General features: G+C 42.3%; 1 protein-coding gene across 1 annotated transcript in view; it reads left to right on the top strand.

The window, feature by feature from the left end:
- Positions 1-1,750: 1,750 nt before the first annotated feature.
- SLC18A1 (solute carrier family 18 member A1) overlaps positions 1,751-12,850 on the top strand; it is a 55,013-nt gene continuing 43,913 nt past the window's right edge. Inside the window, exons 1-5 of the mRNA XM_020812324.3 lie at positions 1,751-2,731; positions 4,761-5,124; positions 6,258-6,316; positions 11,160-11,243; positions 12,128-12,220. Of these exons, the coding sequence (XP_020667983.3) occupies positions 2,620-2,731; positions 4,761-5,124; positions 6,258-6,316; positions 11,160-11,243; positions 12,128-12,220 (712 nt within the window). The 5' untranslated portion in view covers positions 1,751-2,619. The remainder of the gene's footprint in view (positions 2,732-4,760; positions 5,125-6,257; positions 6,317-11,159; positions 11,244-12,127; positions 12,221-12,850) is intronic.

Here is a 12,850-nt window from a genome sequence, read left to right as displayed (position 1 = left end):
GTTCCCACAGGTATCCAACTCAACTATCCAACAAACAGCATGGTCAAAGTTCCTACTCCAGTTCTCTGAAGATGCCGGCCACAGAGACTGGTGAAACATCAGGAAGAACAACCTTCAGAACACGGCCAAAGAGCCCAAAAAACCCACAATAACCATTAAATCCCAGCCGTGAAAGCTTTCGAGAATACATCTTGCAGTTACTTTACCCCTGGGCATCTCCTTTCTTGCGGGTGGGAATGTTGCAATCCAGTCTCATAGCCTGTGCTACATCTTGTCTACAATCTGAAGTGACTTCTGATGAAAGTAAAAGAACTTGCCAAAGCAGGACTGCATTTGAACAGTAAGAAGACCAAAAATCTTCAGATTTCAGAAGAAACAGAAATTGTTACAAATGTTAAATATCATTCTTGGAATCATCAATCCAAATGGAAACGGTAGCCAGGAAATCAGAAGAGGACTGAGACTTGGAGGAGGAGCACTGCAGGAATTAGAAAACATCAAGTACAAGAAGAGTCACTGGAGGCCAAGACCAAGATCATTCACATGATATTTCCACTTTGTGTATGTGAATATGAAAGTGTGGTGCTGGAGGACAGCTTTGTGGATACCATGGACCAACAGAAAGACAGACAAGTAGAACCTAGGTCAAATCCAGCCTGAACTATTTCTGGAGGCAAAATGGTTGAAACTGAGATTATTTGCTTTGGGCACAATGTAAGGCAGGATTCTCTGGAAAGTACACTAATGCTAGGAAAGGTTGAAAGTAGCAGGAAAAGAGAAATACGACTTACCCCCTAAAGGTATTTCTGGTATTTGGGACAGAGAGGTGGGAAGGGAGGATGCTCAAGACTCCAGGCTAATAGGACCCAAGGAATTCCTTGCTCCTTGTGGGGTAAACATCCTTTTTTGGGCAACACTTTGAGTACCAGTTTGCCTGAATGGAAAATTAATTCTTATTCATTCATCCCAGGAGGTGCCATGAGTTGAACCTGGCTTTCTAGTGCATAACGGTAATATGGAATGCATCCCCCTCCACTATGCCCATACTGGTACCACTGGGCCCAGGGCCATCCTTTCTCAGACCGACTGGCTGAGAGGGAGTTTCCCAGGGCTACACATGGGAGAGTCCCCCCCCCCACTCCTGGGAGAGCCAGCATGAGGCACGGGACAGCCAGGAGTGGAGCCGGAGGCAGTTCCTGACTCTGCTCACCTCAGTGGGCCTTTCTCAGGGAGGGAGCTGGGGTGGCAGCTGCCAGGTGCTTGGGGTCATGGGTGAATTTGGATGAACTTGCACCCCTGAGGAAAGGAGGCAGAATGCGCTAGTTTCCTGTCCCTGCGAGTTGAAAAGTGGGGGCATGTTTGCCATCACCTCCCACCCTTGCAGCATCCTCAGCACTTGCTCAACGCTCCTGGGGAGCATTGGTGTCCTCCTCCCGCACAGACGTTTGCTCCAGCAGCCTCCTGCCCAGGGGGCTTCCTTCTCCCTCTGCAGCTCCACGGAGGGGCAGGAAGTTGCCTCCCCTTTATGTGAGGTAGAGCAGAAGAAGCCGATTGCCTGCCCAGTCTGGTCACTTGCCACCCTCGACTTGGACCCTCTTTCTGTCCCCTAAAATGTTGTGCCCACGGTGATGGTCCCTGTGGCCTCATGTTATGCCACCGACTCCTATTACAGCAGCTCCACTGGCTGCCAATCCATTTCTAGACAAAATTCAAAGTGCAGGTTCTAAAAGCAAAGCGTGCTGCTTATTTATTTATTTATTTATTTATTTATTTATTTATTTATTTATTTATTTATTTATTTATTTATTTATTTATTTATTTATTTATTTATTTATTTATTTTGATTTATACCCCGCCTATACTGCCCCACAACACTTAAAGCATTCTCTGGGTGGTTTCCAGAGAGTGGTTTCCAATTATGCAAGCTACAAATTTGAAATCAAGTCTTCCTTGTCATAGTCCACCATTCTTGCCCAGGGGTTGGCAAACTGTGGCTCTAATTCCTGTCAGACAACTCCTAGCACTCCTCCCTATGGGCTATTCTGGCCAACAACACCTGGAGCTCTGTGCTTTGCTCCTTACATTCTATCTCAAGTTCAGTCTGGCACTATTTAGACTTATGCTGGATGGGTAGCAAACTGGGTTAGGTATCTGGCATCTGGCTGTGGAGCCAGAGGTTGGGAGTTTAATTTCCTGAGAAGAACCAGCCGGTGTGGAGTCTGAGCACTCTATACGTAGAAAACTCTGGAATGGGTTATCATTAGTCAGAATTGATATGACAGCACTATTCTTCTCCTCTTCCTCCTCTTTATTCTTATTATAGATTCCCTTTTGTAAACAATGTTTTATTTTCATAAATGAAAGCAGTAGCCCTAGCGGTGGAGGAGGAGGAGGAAGGGTAGACCATATTTATCAGCTTAGCCTGAGGAGTGACTGTGAAGCTCAGTCTTTGCCATAAACTATAGAAATCAAGTATAGCAGTAGCAGCTCTCTGCCCAGTCTCATCTGGGTGGAGATTTGGCAGAATCCTTCTCTTACAGATTACAGGAAACACAGATCACTAAGAAGAAAGCCAAGTGAGCCCAGAAGCTAAGGACTCTGCTCTTTCCAAGGCTGCCAATGGAGTGTTCTGCTTTGGTCTGGTTAAAGGAGAGAAGGAAATCCCGGAAGCTGGTACTACTAGTTGTGTTTTTTGCCTTGCTTGTAGACAATATGCTGCTGACAGTTGTGGGTATGTTACACATTGAATCTGTCTCTTAAGCACACTTTCTCAGTATTACACTAGAGGTGGTATACAAGATATAGATTAATGGGCCACTTGGACCGTGCCCTCTTGTATTCCCCCCCCCATGCACAGATGGAGGAGCCTTCAACCCAAGCAAATTTACCTAGTTGCTCATTGTGTGGCTCTTCTTTATTTTCTAGATTTCTTTATTTTCTTTATTTTCTAGATTTCTCAGAATGCCACAATATAGCACTGCCTAGTGGCATGGTGGGAAATCACGGATGGCCAAATGAACTCCCTCTCTTTGGTTAAACTCTGTCGTACTTGGATTGGCCAAAGAGTTTTTCATCGCCATGCACATGCCAAATCTGCTTATCTATGCGAGAATGTCATTCTCCACCTCCTGTGGTTGCTTGCTAATATATTTTTCAATGTTTATACTTTTTATATTTCTGTTCCTCTATATCCTTCTTGCACTTAACATGGTCACAAGTGTCTGTCTATTCAGATAGCAGTCTATGCATCAAATGTCGTAGGCAGAAGTCATTATGTCTAACAAGTGGTCTTTAAAATGAAAGAAAGCCCTTTTGCCATTTTGCTGTCTTTTCTTCCTGAACACATTATGGAGAGGACTGCCAACATTCCTGAAGAGTGCCCCAACTGAATGCATTCTGGGAGGGAAGATGGATGACAGGAGATAGCTGATGGCATCAGCTTAAGCGCTCTTTTTTGCATGATCAACAGCTGCAAAAGAAAAAAACAAAAGAAAAGGAAAAATGGGGGGGGGATCAATTTAAGAAACACGAAATAAAAGATAAATCCAAGAAAACAATCACAAGAAAAACCAATACAATGGTAATTTAAATGAGTAAAAACGGAATAACAAAGTGAAAATGCAACCTTTTGCACACTTTTTTCTTCAGTACAGATGGGCAGGGGAAAGCAGCTGATCAATTTAGGGTGGTGTCAAAAAGGAATTAAGATTGTAGAGGACAGATCTATTTTGGTAAAATGTTTGTTTTCTTGCTAAGAGTTGTCTGTGAATAAGGCATTTCCCCTTAGTTGATGCCTATCCTGTAGAGCAGCGGTCCCCAACCTTGGGCCTCCAGATGTTCTTGGACGTCAACTCCCAGAAATCCCGGCCAGCAGAGGTGATGGTGAAGACTTCTGGGAGCTGTAGTCCAAGAACTTCTGGCGGCCCAAGGTTGGAGACCACTGCTGTAGAGAGTTTGGTGCTTTGAAGATCCATCTGGATATGCAAGGGGTATATTTTTATTTTGAGGGTTATTCTATCTTCTATTACTTCTGAACTGTTAGCTTAGGACAATTTATTTGCATTGTTTTACTCAAGGTTACATTATAGCCAGCTATTTTTAAATCAGCTACTAATATAATTATAGTTTGTATTCCCACAATAGCAGATACTGGAATTATTGGCTAAAATCCCATTGGTATTGCTCTGACTGTGGAAGGTTAATGATGTCACCAGCAGAGGGAGATTTTTTTAATAAAGAAAAAGTTCCTCTTTGTTTCTTGCAGTTGTTTTGACTTGCAAATAATCCCTTTCATCATATGGGAGCTGCAGGATTGGAGAGTCAATCCTTTCATTACCAAAACTTGTCATGTCATAGGCATCCTTCAGTCTCGAGAGACTATGGTAATGTGCTCTGTATGGAGGACTTGGAACAGCGTCTAGTGTTTTGATGCTGTACGCGAAGCTGGACTGTCCTCTCCAGGGCACGAAGCCTGGGTAAGATTGATGCTGCTACATTACATTATTCCCTCCTTCTGTCATGAGGTTCCAATGGCTTCCAACCAATGAAAAAGACTGCAGTATTTGCAAATTAGAAATCCATGGAAGAGAAATGGGATTACTGAAAATCCCCTCCCCCGGTAACATCATCACCCTTCCTCAAGTTTAGCAACACCAACAGGATTTCAGCTGTTATATTTATTACATATTTATTTGGCATGTTGTGATTTGTACCATGTGTGCCAGAAGTGCCGTATAACCTTCTGACCCCTTTCTTTTCAGTGCCAATCATTCCTTCCTTCCTCTTTGCCACCTACAAAAATGCTAGCCGCTCTGTTCTTCAGACCACAGTTCCAATGGTTCATGTGATTTTGACAGCTGCTCCACATAACTCAACATTCTCTGACTACAACACTACAGCACCAGCCATCTCAGATGACATTGCTAGCAGTGTGACAGTAAATACAAATGAGAACCAAGACAGAAATGCATCTCATCTCCTCATGAATCCTTTGCCACTGAACAACAGTTGTGCAGATGAGGCAGAGTACCTATCAAATGAGAACATTCCCGTTGGATTGCTTTTTGCCTCAAAGCCTTTGATGCAGCTGATTGCCAATCCCTTTGTGGGACCTTTAACCAACAGGTAGGGCAGCTTTTGTATCATGTCCTTTATTTTTATGCCTATGTGAAAGTGAAGTTGCTACTTAGTCTCTGCCCAAAAGCTGGACAAAAGAAGACACAGCTGAATATAATTGCATTTGCTAATTTAAATAGACAGGTGAAAAAAATCTGAAATGATTTTTATAATTTAAGTGCAGTCATAATGTGTATCACCAGAGGGGGACAGACTGTGACCAGATGACTTTTGAAGCTACTAAGTCTGCTGTCCAGCTGGTGGGCATTGCTGTGGCCTGAACCAGATGCAAGATAGCCTACAATTGGAGCTCAAAGCACATCAATACTGCAGACAGATGAATGAGGCTAGTCTTCTGTGCTTGTGAAATCAGACTACAAAAGAATTGTGTGCATAAATCTGAGCACTAAACAGATAAACTGATTTCCATAATCCCTGAGGAGCTTCTGCTGTGGCACTCAACTACTTATATCATGTTTTCCCGAAAATAAGACAGGGTTTCATACAGTATTAATTTTTGCTCCAAAAATACATTAGGGGTTATTTTCAGGGGATGTTTTATTTTATTCATGTACAACCATCTACATTTATTCAAATACAGTCATGTCATCTTCTTCTGGTTGCTGCACAATGATGGAGGGCAGGGTTTCACTTAACTGGGGCTTATTTTGGGGATAGGGCTTATATTACAAGCATCCTGAAAAATCATACTAGGGCTTATTTACAGGTTAGGTCTTATTTTTGGGGAAACAGGGTATCATTCAACAATTTCCCTTTTCCAGTTGAGAGCTATCTGTAACATCTATTTCTGACCTAACTGCATATAGATAACTTTAAGGTCCTCAGAGGATGTTTTTAGGCTTGTTATATCAGTTTCTATAGTCTGATAGGATGGGTGGATCTATTGACTGAAATCCTATTGTGCAGCACTAGAGCAGACCCATTCAGTCAGTGATAGGGTGAGTCAATGGATCTATAAGGTCCATTTTTATTAAAATGAGCCTATTCTAGCTGAGGCCCCTGAAGCTGCTCAGTTGATTCCAATCCTTCTGTCTTTCTCTTTTATCTCAAAAACAGTTATTTATACATGCCTATCACTTAACAGGGAATACAGACCCATAGATCTTTTTCTCTGCCCGTAGGATAGGATATGGCATTCCCATGTTTCTTGGATTTGTCATCATGTTCCTCTCTACAATTCGTGAGTATTGTTTGCTTCATGACTGGCCTTCAGGTTTCTTGTCCACCAAACAAAGAACTAGAAATTTGTGGCCCTCCAGATCTTGTTTGAATTGTAGCTCCTATTGTCCTTCACCATTGGCTATGCTGGCTGGGGCTGATAGGAGTTGCAGGCCAGCCAACAATATCTGGAATGCTATTTTAATAAATTAATCACATAGCTCTGGGTCAATGAAATGACTTGCTTGTCAATTAAACGGGCATATGAATAAAACCAGCATTTTTTCTGATGATACACACTTGTGTTGTAAAATTTTGCGATTCTTTTCCCCAGCTGGCTCAGTATCCCATGGCTACTGAGCACTGGGCCTTTTGATACATACTTGCATCTTTCCAATTAATGTTAATAGATTTATTTGTACTTCTGTAAAACTCAGAGTTTTGCACTAAGACAATGATGTTAGAAAAATTTAAGGCTATAGGAAAAGAGGGAGCTGTAGCTTATATAGCTCAGTGGGATGGAGTGCCTGGCTGCAGAGGCAGAAGCCAGGGGTTTGACTCCCCTCTTCCCCTCCCAGGAGTGGGGCCAGCCAAGATCATCTGTGTCACGACCCAGCCTCCTTGTGGAGAGCACTTGGTCAGCGGATAGAGAGCAATTAGGGAGTCTGAATCTCCTATACAGCTGGGTAGAGTCCAAATGACCTCAGCCAGGAAGAATTACAGATCCCTTCTCACAAGTCTATCCTAAAAGATACTTGCTTGCACTTAACTAAGTTCAGCAAGAACATACACATGAGCTTTGTAGTCGCCAGATCTATCAAAACTCAGGCAAATAGGACTCTGTAGCATTCTGTGGCTTCACAGTCTTTCTGGAAGCAGGCTCAGCAGACTTGCTGTTCAAAAGACCATTCTTAAGGATTTTTAAGAATAATTTTTATTGAAAAAATTAAGTGTTTATAGATATTCAGTTCGATGCATAATCAAAGCATAAGTTACATTTCCACAGAGTATTGCAAAGACATCTAGGTATCATTCACTAAACAAAAATATGGTTAAAAATACTAAAAAGCTTCTTTAAGGGTAGGCATAGGGTATAGCCCCCCTCTCCTTCTTTCTGAGGCTCTACATTCCAATTCCCTTCAATCTAACATAAGGGAAAAAAGACTCAAAATGGCTCCTAAGCCTCTCTAAGGAACAGTCCACATGGCACAAACTCAATTTTCTACTTTCTTGGCACCACCCATCTTCTTCAGCTCTCAAGGTGTTGACCAATAGGCGATTGGGTAAGTCCATTCTCATCCCACCTTCGGTTCCCAGGAGAAATTCAGGTTTTGTTTTCCTTCTCCTCATCTCAGTCCGGATCAAGACAACATGTTATGTCTTCACGCCTTATCGTATCCTGACATGGCTGGGTACAAGGAACTTTCCAATCAGCTCATGAAGAAAACATTACCATCATACAAAATCGTTCTTACACAGAACTAATATAGATCCATTTTACATTTCTTCACAACTACATAACCCATCTTCATACATGCTTTTAACCCGCATAATCTCAGTCATGACAATCTGAAGTGTGTGTGGCAGACAGGGTAAGCTGCAGGATCCAAGACTGTCACCAGAAGGAGAAACTGACAAAACATTTCTGAGCCGTTTATACAGTAGTTAGAAAACTATGGTAAGGTTGCCATAAATTAGCATCAACTTGGGGGGCACATAATTGATTAGGAAAAGAAGTGCTAACATGAGATAACTTCATTCCATAAAAGAAGCCTTGGTTCCTAGTCCATAAGATCTGATGATGACTGCTTATGATGGGACGTTTTGAAGTCATTAATTCATAGTAACAATAAGTCATTATAGGGGACTGGAATGCTAAAGTAGGGACTGAGATAAAAGGAACAACAGGTAAATTTGGCCTTTGAGTTCAAAACGAAGCAGGGCAAACGCTAATAGAGTTTTGTCAAGAGAACAAGCTGGTCATCACAAACACTCTTTTCCAACAACACAAACACTCTTTTCCAACAACATAAGAGGCAACTCTACACATTGACATCACCAAATGGGCAATACCAAAACCAGATTGATTATATTCTCTGCAACCAAAGATGGAGAAGCTCTATAAAGTCAGCAAAAACAAGACCTGGAGGTGATTGTGGCTCTGATCATCAGCTTCTTATAACAAAATTCAAGCTTAAACTGAAGAAAGTAGGAAAAAATCACTGGGCTAGTCAGGAATGATCTAAACCAAATCCCTTTTGATTACACAGTGGAAGTGAAGAACAGATTTAAGGAACTAGATTTGGTGGACAGAACTATGGATGGAGGCTCATAATATTGTACAGGAGGCAGCAACAAAAACCATCCCAAAGAAAAGGAAATGCAAGAAAGCAAAGTGGCTGTCCAACGAGGCCTTAAAATAGTAGAGAAGAAAAGGGAAACAAATGCAAGGGAGATAAGGAAAGTTACAGAAAATTGAATGCAAACTTCCAAAGAATAGCAAGGCGAGACAAGGGGGCCTTCTTAAATGAACAGTGCAAAGAAATAGAGGAAAATAATAGAAAGGGAAAGACCAGAGATCTGTTCAAGAAAACTGCAGATGATAAAGGAACATTTTGTGCAAAGATGGACATGATAAAGGACAAAAATGGTAGCAACCTCACAGAAGCAGAAGACATCAAGAAGAGGTGGCAAGAATACACAGAGGAATTATACCAGAAAGATCTGTTTTTTTATTTTATATTTTTAAAAATATTTATATTATATATATAAAAATTATACCACTCAGATAGTGTGGTTGCTGACCTTGAGCCAGACATTCTGGACAGTGAAGTCAAGTGGGCCTGAGAAAGCATGGCTAACAACAAGGCGAGTGGAGGTGATGGCATTCCAGTTGAAATACTTAAAATCTTAAAAGATGATGCTGTTATGGTGCTACACTTAATATGCCAGGAAGTTTGGAAAACTCAACAGTGGCCAGAGGACTGGAAAACATCAGCCTACATCCCAGTTCCAAGGAAGGGCAGTGCCAAAGAGTTCTCCAACTACCGTACAATTGCACTCATTTCACAAACTAGAAAAGTTATACTCAAAATCCTCCAAGGCAGGCTCCAGCAGTATGTGGATCAAGAACTCCCACAAGTGCAAGATGGATTTTGAAGGGGCAGAGAAACACCAAATTGCTAACATGTGCTGGATTATGGAATAAGCCAGACCGTTCCAGAAAAACATCTACTTCTGCTTCATTGACTATGCAAAAGCCTTTCACTATGTGGACCACAGCAAACTATGGCGAGTCCTTAAAGAAACGGGAGTGCCTGACTACCTTATCCTGTCCCACATATAGATTTCCTGAGAAATCTATATGTGGGACAGGAAGCAACAGTTAGAACTGGATATGGAACAACTCATTGGTTCAAAACTGGGAAAGGAGTATGACAAGGCTGTATATTGTCCCCCTGCATATTTAACTTATATGCAGACTACATCATGCGAAAGGCTGGACTGGAAGAATCTCAAGCCAGAATTAAGATTGCCGGAAGAAATATCAACAACCTCCGATGTGCAGATGATACCACTCTGATGGCAGAAAGTGAGGAGGAATTAAAGAAACTCTTAATGAGGGAGAAAGAGGAGAATGCAAAGACGGTCTGAAGCTCAACATAAAAAAAAAACCTAAGATCATGGCCACTGGTCCCATCGCCTCCTGGCAAACAGAAGAGGAAGATATGAAGGCAGTGACGAAATTAAAAGATGCCTGCTTTTGGTAGGAAAGCAATGACAAACCTAGATAGCATCTTAAAAAGCAGAGATATCACCTTGCCGACAAAGGTCCACATAGTCAAAAGTATGGTTTTTCCAGTAGTGATGTATGGAAGTGAGAGCTGGACCATAAAGAAGGCTGACCGCCAAAGAATTGATGCTTTTGAACTGTGGTGCTGAAGGAGACTCTTGAGAGCCTCCTGGACTGCAAAGAGAATAAACCTATCCATTCTGAATGAAATCAAACCCGAGTGCTCACAGGAAGGACATTTCCAGAAGCTGAGGCTCCAATACTTTGGCCATCTCAGAAGACTCCCTGGAAAAGACCCTGATGTTGGGAAAGTGTGAAGGCAAGAGCAGAAGAGGATGACAGAGAATGAGATAGTTGGACAGTGCCATCGAAGCTGCCAACATGAATTTGACCAAACTCCAGGAGGCAGTGGAAGACAGGAGGGCCTGGCGTGCTCTGGTCCATGGGGTCACGAAGAGTCGGACACGACTAAATGATTAAACAACAACAAACAATAAGTCAGAAGTGACTTGAAAGCACTCAACACAGAGAAGACTCAGGGTCCCCTAGCATATATTGATGTTTCCCTTTTGTTTCATAAGAACAATTAATTGTATGCCATCAAGGTGATTTGAAGTCATGACAACCCTTTCCAGGATTTCCTAGGTAGACAGCACTCAGAAGTGGTTTGCCATTCCTTTCTTTTGGGGGTGCCCTGAGACCGTGCAGCTTACCATTGCTACACAGTCTGGCTCTTCTCCCAGAAGGCACAGGGGGGAACTGAACTCCTACTCTCTGGTTCTGCAGCCAGATACCTAAACCACTGAGAACTTTCGTTTTTTGGGGCACCATTTTTGCTCCAGTAACATTAGCTTTTGCCCTCTGAGTCTGATATCCGAGGGAATAGCTGCTGCTGCTGTTGTTACATTTATAACCCGCCTTTTCATCCTAGAATGTCATAGTATGTTGTAAATTAGACGTAAAACAGATCAACAAACAGCATTGCAGAGACTGTTTAACATCTCAACAAATATTACAGTAGCATTTTGAGCATATTAGTATAACAAGTATGTATTTTCCCCCTTTCCTTTAGTATTTGCTTTCTCAAGTACCTACATCTTGCTGTTCATTGCTCGAGCAATGCAAGGTATTGGCTCTGCCTGTTCCTCTGTTGCAGGTAAACATACTGTACTGGTGGGCATTAAGGGGTTGAATCAGATGCTACACTTAGCACACCATCAGAAGAGAACACATTTGTGTTTCTGTTACACTAACCTTCCAGCTCCCAATGTTATATGTAAGCAAATAGAATGCAGACTAAGTTGGTGTCGAATTCCTGTTGACCAATCACAAAACAAAGCAAACTGATCTGCAAGCCATAGATATTGGTTTGTAACAGTGAAGGAGTTCTTGTTTCTAATAAGTTGTCTGTGCTATTTAGTTGAGCCCAGTGACATATCCTAGAAAAGCAATCTGGGGGCACTGCCAGGCATTATTACAGCTTCTTAAAACTGTACTTGTGCAGGACACAGTAGCAGCAGCACAGGACATGAGCCATAGCTTAGTAACAGAACAGATCGTTTAGGCCTGGTCAAGACTTCTGTCTGAAACTAGTAAGCTATTGCTAGAAATGAAGAACTTTTGTCCCTAGGATTCAAGGGCTCCCGATTTAGTTTGCTCGAACTTTCTTCTGTGGTTTCCATTCAACAGTGGGAGAGAAGTGGCCATTCAAAGCTAGGAAAGCTGTTCTGTGGAAGTGAGCTTGCATTTTCAGCTGATAAAGCTTTTGTGCCGGAGTTTAGCCACCTTAGTAGATGTCTGGTCCAACCCACTTTGCTTTGGACCCACAACCATTTTCTTTCCATTGCCAATTCTAGAATGTATTCCCCTGAGTCCCTTTTCATATTGGAGCTTGGCTCCCAGATTGGAAAAAAAAAATTCTTCATTGTTAGTTTAGAAAATCGTTAGCTGGATGTCATCAACTGATTCAGTGTACTAAGGTTACTTATTATGTTAATTAATAACAATGCTCAAAATACATTTGCTTTGCTCACTCTGCAGGTCTGGGGATGCTGGCAAGTGTGTACACAGATGACTCTGAGAGGGGAAATGCAATGGGAATAGCCTTAGGGGGGCTGGCTTTAGGGGTACTTGGTGAGTAAAGCTTTGACCACACGAAGAAGATATTTATGATGAGCTCCCTCTTTTCCTTCCCTGCTTCTATCTCCTCTTGTAAGCTAACCTTCCATCATCTCATTGAGTCTCCTTTCGACTGCTGAATCCTAACAGAGCACAGCTGAGAAATAAAGCTGAGACAGACCCAGGGAGCTCACAAAGAGAGCGAATGAACAGGAGTTTGATGGGGGAGAGATAGGAAGGGAAGGTAGAAAGGAAAGGTCTACTGGATGAAGGAACAAAAGAAAGTGGGAAAGCAAGGAGACAAAGGCAGAGAGGTGAGTGTTTTTAGATTAACACCAGGAAGGGATCAGGAGTAATCCCTAGGAATTCCCCATTCAGAAGCACTGTGTGCTCAGTTCAACAGCAAGGGCTGTGTGTTCAACTTAACAGGAAGGGTGTGTGTGTCTTGATTACTGACGAGAGCTAAAGTAGCAGCTGTGAGTTCTGGGAGGGCCTTTTGATTGGTGACTCCTAACAGAGCGCAGATGAGGAATAAAGGTGAGGCAGACCCAGGGAGCTAATGGTCAGGGTGAACTAACAAGAGTTTGACAGGGGAGACCCCTAACAAAATTATTGGACTTTGGAAATAGTTGTATATTAATGGAA

This window comes from Pogona vitticeps, chromosome 8 (assembly GCF_051106095.1).
Source record: "Pogona vitticeps strain Pit_001003342236 chromosome 8, PviZW2.1, whole genome shotgun sequence".
NCBI classification, from domain to species: domain Eukaryota; kingdom Metazoa; phylum Chordata; class Lepidosauria; order Squamata; family Agamidae; genus Pogona; species Pogona vitticeps.
The sequence above is the reverse complement of the archived record's forward strand: the minus strand, read 5'-3'. Positions and strand labels throughout refer to the sequence as shown.